Source organism: Phalaenopsis equestris, unplaced genomic scaffold (assembly GCF_001263595.1).
Source record: "Phalaenopsis equestris unplaced genomic scaffold, ASM126359v1 Scaffold000931, whole genome shotgun sequence".
NCBI classification, from domain to species: domain Eukaryota; kingdom Viridiplantae; phylum Streptophyta; class Magnoliopsida; order Asparagales; family Orchidaceae; genus Phalaenopsis; species Phalaenopsis equestris.
In genome coordinates, this window is record NW_018165370.1 from 305,006 (window position 1) to 316,983 (window position 11,978).

Genomic DNA, 11,978 nt, shown 5'->3' on the forward strand with positions numbered 1-11,978 from the left:
ATAGTGAGTATGATTATGATAGTGAGTACCTATAGAGGTATTCTGACTTTAAGATAGCTACGAAGCTCAGGCCCGACACTAACTATAGAGGTGAGCCTGATGTTATTTTTCTTGAATGCCCCTGTTATAATCAGTATCAGCCTAATGCACCTGCTAGTCAGGGAGATGAGGATATAGTTTGGGATTTTGATATATGATAGTGATTGATGTACTTTTGTTTTGTGATTTTGTGATAGGGATAGATGTATGTTTGTTTGTACTTTCATTTTATTCTATATTTTATTTTATGTTTGTAGTTAAATAATTTTTAATTAATGCTATAAATGTTTAGTGTTGTAGTTGAAATTTTCATGTGTAATTATAATAGACTTTGATTAGTACTTTATAAAATTATATTGTGATGTGTTAGTGAAATATTGTGTTTGTATAATGTTTAGTTTTGTACTTATTTCAAAATTTCATTACCCAACAAATTCTCTAATGCTTTATATGTATAGAAATCTCCCAATATTACAGACCAGTTAAAGTATAAGGAACTGCAAATATTTCAAAAAGTTGAAAATACCTAAAGTACTGAGGTATGATTTATATTTAGAATTTTTCTTTGCACCTGTATCATTCCATATTGAAAAATTTAAGTTTGGGAGAGGGAAAAAGAAGATTAACTATTATATGTTCTCAATTCAAAGATTTTCAAAAATTATTAATATGATTTTTTGTAGTGACAAGAAGACAAAGAAAGGATTGACAACAATCCCTAAAAAGAAAAAAAAGAAATAGGATTTAAGGCAATCCAAATAATATATATATATATATATAAGTGAGGAGGATCATTGGATGGTTGCCTTATTCAGGACCAGTTTGTCCCAGCTACCCCTATGCTTGTGAAAGACATCTGGGCTCTTGGCAAGTGGAACCTTGCTCCTATCATTCCTTTCTGTAGCCCATCTCAAATAAGCAATATTCAGAAGCTTACTATCAAACCTGGGGTGAAAGACAAAATTGTGGTTAGAAAGAACCCTATCCCTTCTCAGCAACCCCATCTGGTACACTGGGGTCACACCATCTGGAATAAATTCCTTACCCCATCCATGTCCTTCTTCATTTGGAGACTTTTCTCAAAAATGATTCCCACGGATGACATCCTAAAATTGAAGGGTTTGAGGGGTCCTTCTAGATGCTTTTTCTGCTTATCTCAAGAGGAAACAATTTCCCATCTGTTCTTTGAGTGTCATTGGGTACAGGATGTTTGGTCATTTGTGATTGGTAAACTTAGAATCCCAACCTTGCACCTCACATGGAAGATGTTCTATACTAGCTGGGCTGATTGGAGGGGTGCTGAACTCCAGGACATCCCCAATATTGTGGCATGGTTTGTGTGGATGGCAAGGAACCAGGCAAAGCATGATAGCTCCCTTATTGATCCTAAGAGGGTGGGTCTAAATTGTATTGCTTTTATTCAAAAACTGATCAACTTTAAAAAGTATAAGACTGTGTTGGAGATTGTTTCTTTTCTCAAGCCTCAAACTTCCAAAGTTGTGACTATCTGCTGGACTCTCCCAAAGCTTGGTTGGATCATAATTAACATAGATGGCAACCATAAATCCAAGTCTGCAGGCATTGGTGGGGTTTTTAGGAACCATGAGGGGAAATGCATCTTATATTTCCAATCTCCAATCAAGGCTGTTGACTCACTTGAGGCAGAATGTCAAGCAGTTTTCTGGGCCCTCAACTTAGCCAGATCTTGCTTGCTTGATCAGTTATGGGTTGAATCTGACTCCTTGCAACTTATTAACATCCTCCATGGGATCTCAAAAACTCCATGGAATTTAATCTGCTGGATGTCTGGTATTCATCAACTGCTTACAGTTTGCTCTCTAAAGTTTTCTCATATTCACAGAGAAGGAAACAGACCAGCCAACTGGCTAGCTAGGAGGGGACTTTTTACAGAAGTTCCACTAGTTAGTAGAAGAATTCCCCCCCCACTGGACTTCCTTTTATCCAGTGATCGTTTGCCTATCCCTTATCTTAGGAAGTATGTGTAATAGGTTAGACCTTTATAAAAGCCCTCTCCTGTCACCTTCCTTCTCTTTGTACTTGGCTACATTTAATGAATTGGAGCTATGCTCCTTACATAAAAAAAAAAAAAGTGAGGAGGAGCTTGAGGAGATGCCTAATAAAAAATTGGCTTCACTTGGACCTACCTAAAGGTAAAGCCTAAATACATTCCTGAACTTATATTTATGGAATAACATCTTTTACTTGTAATGTTCTCATGAAGTTCCTTTTATTTGAATATTTTAAGTGACTTTATATTACAACATATAGTCATTATTGAAATGAATAGAAAACTAGAACTCTTAAGCTTGATGACTAGATAGTCTTATACCTACAGAGTTAATTTAATTACTTAAAATTTTCTAAAAATCTCACTATAGTATTTACTTAAATCAAACTTAGAGTAGTTCTGAATTAAAACTTTACCATAGTAAATCATAACTTTTATGTAGTACTAAAATTACTTGAGGACAAGTAATAGTTAAGTTTGGGGGATTTTGACTAAAGGAAAATATATTGAGATTTTCAAACTTATTTTACAATAATTTTGATGATATTGCAATTTAAAGAAAGGTATTTTTCATGTTTTGTTGTAGGTATGTTGAGTTATGAACATTGGAGCAAAAAGATGCAAAAAGGAGCAAATTTGGAGCAAAAAGGACCAAAATATGAAGATATGATCTTGGGCGTCGACGGTGGGCTTAGGCGTCGACGGTGGGCTCAGCGCCGCCGATGGTGAGTTTTCCTGAGAGTCCAGAATTAAGTATTCTAAAAGGCCGCCGACAGCGCCATCGAGGTCTTCGACATCAGGCACGTCGGTTCTCTCAACAGATGCATTGAATGTGGATGATTTTTGAAGGGACGCTTAGGCAACTCTTGAGAACTCTTCTACAACTTTAAAAGTACAACTTTAAAAGAAACCTTTGGAGGTCGAAAAGGTGGTGCCTGGGGGGTCTGCTGTGTTTTTGTTGTTTGTGGTGCCCATTAGAGTGTAAAGAGTGATTAGTATTGTGAGGAATTCTTCGAGAGATTGTAAGGGTGGAAGGAAAGTGAGAGATTTCTTCCTCCTTGCCGCTTCAAAGGAGAATTCTTTGTGCTCTAAAGAAAGGAAGAGATTCAGAGGAACTTCGAGGAGCTCTCTTGAGGAGAAATTAGAGATAAGTTGTATTTACTTATTGAAACTTGTATGATTTTGCTTTTATATATAAATTCTAAGTTTTATCGTATCTTCTCCATGAATTCTAAGTAGTTTTCTCTGTCTTTCTCCTTGTCTTGAGATTTTCTGAAATGATGATTTGAATTGGTTATGCCATGAGTATGTTAAAGAAGTTGTGATGATCTTTTCACTTCAATCTTAATTTACTTTCAATCTCGCTAATTGATTTGTTAAAATATGTGAGTTTTACAACTAAAGTGAAGATTACATGAAGATTACATCCAAGATTACATCCAAGATTTAGGGAGGTCAAAGTCCTTGACAGTTGGGTGCAAATAAATAGGGAATTAAAATTAGCAGGCGTAGAATTGGAGATTTTAGAGTGGCACACTAAAATCTTCAATTCGGTCCTATCATTTGGGTGCTGAAGTGTAGATGCTAGCCCTCAGGCGAGGTGAACATGGGAGCTCCGAAGTGAGAGCCGATATCATCCCAGCCTAGCCGCAGATTCAGTAACCAAACATAGGATTAGTCAATGTTCTTTATGCTTGGTCCAAAGGATAAAAAATAGGTATGCTCCTATTTGACACAATACAATCTGAACTAATTCATTTATCCATTCTCTTAAACTTCTCTTAAACTTCTGGACAAGGAGAAGGATGCTTTCTTATATATTGAACTTCATATTGTAAACTTTATAAGTAGAAATAGTTAATTTAAAGTTTATTAAAATTACATTTTTATTTCAATTTTCTATTAGTGACAATTATGCAATTTGAACTATATTTTTGTGATTAAGTATTGATTTTTTAAATCTTAGTTTGTAGCCTCTAATATTACTCCCTGTGGGATCGATATACAGGACTCCATTAGAGCTCTCTATTACTTGAGCGATACGTATAATTGTGTCGATAAGTGTGACTTTGCAATTATTGAATATTTTATACACATCTTTATCAAATCTATAACTGCTGTCAAGATTTTGGCATCATTGTCGGGGATTTAAATCTTCTAACAGCAGCATCAAATTCTTATATTTTTAAGCATAAATAAAGTCGTTGTCACTTGCCCTTATAAGAAGCTTTTCCAAACCCAACTTTATATAAACCCTGCTTAATTCTTCATATTAAATAGGGGAAATTATCCGCAAACAAATAATTTTACAGACCAAACGGACGTCATTTATTTCTTAGTTTATTTGATCGAGCCTCATCCTCAAGTCTTATGTTTATCGTTCGGGATAGATACAAGATTTGAGGTACAATGCTCTTTCATTTAAACTATGAAAAATATTGGGTCACTTTGATTTCATATTTTTCTAAGTATTAAAATGTTATTCTGAAGCGGGCAATGAGATTTCAATTCCGGTGACTGACAGCTTCTTACGAGCAACTCTCAAACCAAAATAGTGCCGAAAACTTCTGGCGACTCCACTGAGGAAAAGTTTCTCTTTCCATTTTAATCAGGAAAGTACTATCTTCATATATCAGTAATGTGTCCATGACCCTCTTGGACCAAATTACCATTCTTCCATTGACATACTTTACCCATTTATGTCTTGGGAAAGTACAGACAACTCTTTGGACTTTAAGACTTTCTGTTCAATCACCTTTGGACAGAGAGGTTCAGGACGCCATTAAGGACTCTTTAAATCTTCATGTGGGGTCAGACTCCAACAGGTGTGTCAGTGGACTAGTTCCACATGGGCATTATATGTTCCTAAATGAGTCCCGTACTGGGTCCTAAACACTTCACATCTCTCTTTCAAGTTTGATTTGCTAGCTCGCAAACTACATCAAATTCATGTCGTGTTGCACGCGCTTTAAAATTTCCTTATATAAATTAAATGTTTTAAAACTACTTTCATTAAAAAATTTTAAAACTCCACCCAATTTAAATAAAAAAAACCTACCTAGTCTAAAGATCAACCTCTATTAATTTTAGTGCTTGCACTAAGATTATGAAGTTTTGGCCATATAACTAACCCCAAAACTTTCTATTTTAAAGCAGTTATAATAGACTACCCAACACTAACTTTTTCCTACAACTTGCCGACAAGCCATGAAGCCAGAAACGTTGCTCCCACCATCAGGTTCAGAGCTAGAAATGAGGACCTCAAGGTTATCCTCGGAAAGGCTCTGTTCGTTGTGATGAATGTCACCGCATCGGAATTTCTGGAGCCATCTGCTGAGTTCAACCTGAACTGCCTTCAGGACTTTCCTTCTTAAAAGAAGGCCAAGACTTTTGCCACTGTGGCATCTACCAAGCCTGCTGTCCCTGCTGCTGTTATGGGGAAAGAAGTAATGATCATTGAAGGTCCGACTAAGGGATTAGTTGTCCTGCCATCAGTGTTTGAAATCGGATCGAGTACAAAAACTGCACAACTAACCCGAACTCAAAGGAGATATTGTAGCAGGAGAGTTCAGAGGGCCACTAAATCTTAGGCTCCTAAGGAAGTACCTATTGATGAAGAGCCTCACAAGGACGAGTTAGAATTACCGGAAGCATATCCACTTCTGCGGTGAAGTAGATTCCATCCTTTGATGGATACTAACGGGTACAAAAGTATCCAGAAGATCACCGCTGCATTACCATCACTTCATAGTTAGGGTGTGGAGAGAAAGAAACATACTCCTATCACCTGAGTCAGTTCAGTTTTTCAGAGGCTAGCCACCAAAGAAAGTTGTTCAGTGAATGAACTACTTAAACGAGTGGTACATGCAACATCCCCTCAAAATTTTAAAGGACGTCAGATCCGCTAAACAATGTCCAAAGTTAACTGAGGCTTTGTCTGCTTATATTCCTGTATGGTTTCACTTGGGGAGCAGAGTTGATACTACCATAGTCGCTACCGAGACTGCCTTCCCAAGGACCGCAGGTCGTCAACCAATTAAGTCAAGACTGAGTCCAACAATCTTGCCGATCACCCACTATAAAAACATCCCTAAAATTCCAAAGGAAAAGACAAGGAAATTACTCGATACTATGGCCGGTCTGCACTATGAGGAGTAGACTCTTCCTCGACATACCAATGTTTCTACTAAGACACTCTGTCCTGAGACATCATCGTAAAAAAAAAAAAAGGTATGGATACCCAAGGTCGTTCTACCAAAACAATCTGGTAAGCCCACCGGGCAATATCATGGAATGAAGCCAAGGTCCGGAGTATCTGACATTGTCACAGTGATTTTCAGTGAAATCGAAGAACAAGAGGAGGAAGTCCAATAGGGTCCTTCAGATCTTAGAACAATCAAAGAATTAATAATCTTAGAAAAAGTTGAAAAGCTCAGGGCCGAGAATTTCAAGTTCTCTCAGAAACATGGAGTTTCCATCGATGATGATGATGAAGATTTTGACTATAATGATTATTTCAAAGAGGATTTCATGGATGTCCATATCATTGAAACTAGGCCGCTACATCTGCACGTGCGGCTCAACCTCTCATCGAAGAGAACATCGTAGATGAGCTGCGTAGGTGTTGACCTCACTTTTGGTTGAGGTTTAGTTTTTCTCTTTTGGTAGCCTAAGGTCTGGCCATAGGACTTTCCTATTGACTATTCTTAGAAACTAGAAAAGGAACCCTCATCATTAGAAATTCTACACTCCTCTTTACTCAACTTGAAGTTCCACAAATTAGTCCTAGCACTTAGTAGGTAGTAGGTGGAGTGGGGTCACTAGGAGAGATCTCAAGATGAGCCACCCTTAGAACTACTAGACCTTAAGGTTGACCCTGGGTGTTGGTCTAGGGCTAAGGCACTCCCTTGCAATCACTTGTACTTACAATCACTCATTATCCTAATCCCAGAACTTCTAGGCTTTGGTCCCTTGATACTTTTGGGAGACTCCTGTAGGTGGTTCCCTAAACCCACTAGCCCTGGGCTAGGGTTTAGCTAAGACCACTACATAGAGAACCCAAAATGGGGTTTCTATTGGTTCATGGCTATTGATGGTGGTTGGCATTCCAACTCTACCAAGATACCCAACCTACCCTGTTGCCCCTAAATTCCCCCCAATTACCTAGATACCCTTGAGACCCCAAATTTGGGCAAAATCTCCAAATCTAGCTAAAATATCCAACTTGATTCAAAAACCATTTCAAACACCTTGAAAACACCCAAACTACCCAAAATTCCGAAAATTTACCAAATTACCAAAATACCCCCTCCTTAGCCCAAAACTCCAAAAATTCCAAAAAATCCCAAAAATTCCCAAAACCTCCCAAATATTCCCAATTTTATTTTTATCAACTATCACATGACCCAATTTGGCCAATTTGACCATCTTTGATATGAACCCCCAAATTACTCTTTAAAGGCCCACACTTTCCCAAAATAACCTCAAATGTCTAGCCAATTGGTCTGAATTTACCCAAATTTCCATTCTAAACTCAAATTAACTCTTGATATGACTAATCTAGACCAAATCCAAGCTCAATTGACCCATTATTTGAGCCCAATTTTAATTTAGACCAATTTTGGCCCCAAGACTTGGTTCCACCACTTTGAACCCATAGCCCACTCAATTGGCCAAAATTTGTGTTGAAAAATCTTCATAGCATTCCCACACATCCAAATTGACATTAAATTGGCCTTGTTAAGACCTCAATTTCATTTGATTTTAAACTAAGTCCAAAATCCCCAAATTTTCCCCAAATTGGCCATGTCCTCAAATTTCACCACCATGTCCTCAAACCCAAATTGGCCATGTCCTCAAATTTCACCAAATTGAGGGCCTTAGCCCCAAAATTTCCACTCAATTCCTTCATGAAAAATCTTCAAAACATCCCCTTTGATCATTTGAACCATTTAATTTGGACTTATTCTAAGGCTAACCCAACCTAGACTCATGTTTAGCCCAACATGCCCAAATTGACTAAAATTCAAAAATCCCTCAAACTGACCTACCAATTGAACTCATAATCACTTCAACCCTTCACCTTCACCAAAACTCTTCATAACCCAAAACTCTTCATAACAATCATATACACAATATTGATCAATCAATTCAATTTACATGGATAACCTAGCCCAAACCCAAACTGCCTTTGTCTTGCAACGAGTATAAGTTCATTTATATGCAATAAAAAAAAAAGTTCAAAGATGGCCTATTAAAGATGGCCTAACCACCCCAAAGTCATCAAATTAACTCCACTCCAGTCATTGGTTAGACCCTAAGACTGAGCTAAAACCTCTATAACCACCTAAACTAAGCCATGGACCAAAATTTCTCCAAATTAAGAGATTTTATTCCCAAAAATGCACATGCATAAGATACCCTTACCAAAACAAAGCCTAAAATCATTAAATTGTTCTGACATATTCCCCTGGGTTCCTTGAGGTTCCTTGAGCTCCTAGCCTTGAGCTCCTAGCCACCTCCCCCTGGCCGGTCGCTAGCCTAGTGGTCGGACAATGGACAAACTGAGAGCCACCCCCATCGGATTAAACCCAATTCAAACCTAGAGGCCACCTCATCCAAATTGAAGCTTAGAGCCTCTCTGCCCTCCACCTAGGCAGCACATGGAGGCAGCACATTTCACCCCCCAATTGGCCATTGCAGCAATCTTAAGGCCATTTTTATAAAATGCTCCCCTCTATAGACATGGAGGAAGAGCTAAAAATTACACTAAGAGACTTCCCCAAATTGATCCCAAATCCTCTCTAAGACCTCCTTAGTGTAACCTAACCACCACATTGCCCTGAATCCCCTTGCCGGAGCCCAATTTTTTGAGCTTAAAACCTTACCGGAGACAGGACAAAACTCTCCACAACTCCACAGTCCACTTGTAAACTCCACCAAAATCAAATTGAACTTACCCATACCCTTACAACAGTGAAAGGAGCTAAAGCCCCATCAAATTCTCCTCTCACCAAGCCTCTACCATAGCTCTAGACCAACACCCAAATTTGATCGTGATCGAAATCATATCTAGACCTCACACCAAGACCAGAGACTCAACCTCTAGCATCTTTGGGTCACAAAGAGCATATCGAGACCCTCTGATTGAAGCTTCACTTCTCAGAGCAAAGGTATAAAACTTCTCTCTCTCCCGAGCTTTTTTTGATTCTCCATTTAATTAGGCTGAATTTAATTGCATGATTAACGTATGGATGTGCTCGTCTCACTTAGACGAGGCCATAGGATCAAAACCCAAAGTGACTTGGTTGAGTCTAGGCCAAGATCTTAAGGTTTTAGTGTGGACGGTCACGGGATCACTCAATCGGGGACGATGATGGGGAGCCGTTTGATTAAGAGTGTATCAAATGGAAGGAGGAGATCGAGTTGGACAATGCTTTGGAACATAAAACACGGGTCGAGTCAGCAGCTACGCGGATGGCGGCGTCCAGCCAGAGCTCGCTACGCGTGGCTTCGGAGCTGCCTAGAATCTAGTCAGCATGCACTGTTTAAATAGATAAATAGGGATTTTTCCTATTTATTTAAATACCCCTAACTTATAAAAATTTATATCGTGGTGTAGAAAAATGACAAAAATAAAATAAGAATACCCTCTTGCTCAGTAAACAGAGGAGAATAATTTAGAAATAATTTTAAGTCCATGTGATACATATTTTATTTTTTAATTAATTAAACAATGATTTGAATCTTTTGATTCTCTATGCATGTAGACTTATCACCATGGCCTGAATTTTTGGCATGTTGTAGCCTTTGCCAAGGGGAACATTGTTAGTGTTATTTTGTGTTGGAGGGTTTCCCGTAAGAAGCTGTCGGTCACTGAAATTGAAATCTCGTCACCCGCTTCGGAAGGACGTTTTAATTTACATAAATATTTAGTTTTAGAAAAATATAAAATCAAACTGACCCCATATTTTTCATAGTTTAAATGAAAGAGCGTTGTACCTTAAATCATGTATCTATCCCACAGGACAAACACATGAATTGAGGATGAGACTCGATCAAATGAACCAATATGTGACATTCGTTTGGTCTGCAAAACCTTTGTATTTGCCGACAAGTTCCCCTATTTTATATAAAGAATTAAATAGGATTTATATTAAGTTGGGTTCGGACATGCTTCCTATAAGGGCAAGCCCCTATAGTTAATTACATCTTAAATGACCAAAGTCACCTAAGAAGACTCTTGATAAAAATCAAGAAATATTATCTTCAAGGAATGTCAAAGGGTAGGACTCTTCAACGAGATTAGTAGTAGAGGTGCGAAAAGGGATTGGTTCAAATTTAGAACATTTTATTGTAGAGTCCAAATGAGGAAGAACTAGGGGATGTCGTAGATCCAGAGGAGAACCTCAGTGACTTCCCATGCTTTCCTAATCTTTGGCTTCAGTTTTGAGGAGAAATTTTTAGGTGTTTCATCCTGCCAATTTTATTTTTTAGGGCTTACATTCATGTGAAACGATCACACAAATAGCCTGGAAGATGTGAGGGTTTAGGTCATGACGGACGAAAACCTCAGAATCCTAAGATGAGTTAGGGCTTCTATTTTATAGCAGAGTTGTACAAAAGCCTAAAGATAAGGTGAGGATCTACGTTGCATAAGCAAGCAACCTCGAAGTCCTATGGCTTTTTTGCTTATATATAAGGAGGGAAGATTGGTTTAGCTTGGGAAGACAGGTTTCGCTATTGATGATCGTTGTGCTGCCCACCATGCTAGCTCCAAGCTCCTTGCCGCGATGAGTTTGAGTTCTCTAGTGTGTTAAGTTATAATGTTAAATCAGGTGGCCCTATGGTTGAAGTTCTTTAAATTTTAGGGGGGCATGTTAAAGTTGATTAGAGCGACACCGGTTAGGATCCTACGATTCCCTCGTTCTTGCACCATTATTTTCTATTAGATTTACATAGTCCAAATGAATTTACTAAACTCAACTTAATGAGTTCCATAATTTTATTTAGACAATGAGAAGCCTCGTTAGCAACCGTAGGTTACCTCCTCCGATAGAGACATCTTAATTTAATTTTAATTGTACTTTTGTGTGATGTTTGTGATTAAATTTTGAGTTGTTTTATATTTTGAAAGTTGTGGGGGTGAATTTTATCTTGGTTCATTTTAGTTTTGATTTTGGTTTTGGTTTTGGTTTTTGTTTTGTGGCTATCTTGATAGTTTTAGTTTTCCATGCAAATTTGTATAAGCACAAAAGTATAACATAAAAGTACTAAGAAAGACAATGGTGAAAATTGTAAAAGCGTACCTGACATGTCGTCTCGTTCCACCCCCTGAAACTTAAAATGCATGTCAGGGCAATTTATATAAAGGCAAAAAGTAAGGTTTTGGTAGTTTTCCTAACCCTAGGCCATAGCTTGATGGGTCCTTAAGAGTTTAATTAAGGATGACTTTCTCAAGCAAAACGTATTAAGTTTAGCAGATCTTCAAGATATCTAACAGATCTATAGAAAGAAGCACGTCTGTGCTACTCTCTCTTCCTGGTGGAAAATCCTGAGTTCTCTTAAACTTTATTATGTTGCTTAATATTTCATCCTATGAACACCTTAATGCTCAGTGAACATTGATGTGTCAATTATCCCCAAGAAAAGAGTAGTTATCACTTGTGATTCAATTTAAGAATTATGCGGGTGAAGACCCTTAAAGAGGCAAATTAGTGTTGTTGGAACATTTAGCCAAATTTTAACCTTAATTGGACTTGTAGTGTTCGGAATATGTTTTTATTTTTAATGATATTTACAGTTGTAATCCTCATTTAAATGAAACTTAATTTAGCCTAAGTTACTACTAAGCCCTTAAAACCTAGGTGAGTGTATTAATTAGTTTTGAAAAGATTAGTTTTGAAAAGGT

At 37.7% G+C, this 11,978-nt stretch overlaps 1 protein-coding gene across 1 annotated transcript; it reads left to right on the forward strand.

Moving 5' to 3' along the window:
- Positions 1–878: 878 nt before the first annotated feature.
- LOC110032361 lies at positions 879–2,045 on the forward strand. The gene has a single exon (XM_020735965.1). The coding sequence runs from the start codon at positions 879–881 to the stop codon at positions 2,043–2,045; it is 1,167 nt and encodes a 388-aa protein (XP_020591624.1).
- The last annotated feature ends 9,933 nt before the right edge of the window (positions 2,046–11,978 follow it).

Bases quoted from the DNA above. Each gene is read 5' to 3' on its own strand.
- LOC110032361 (XM_020735965.1), top strand. From the start codon at position 879: ATGCTTGTGAAAGACATCTGGGCTCTTGGCAAGTGGAACCTTGCTCCT.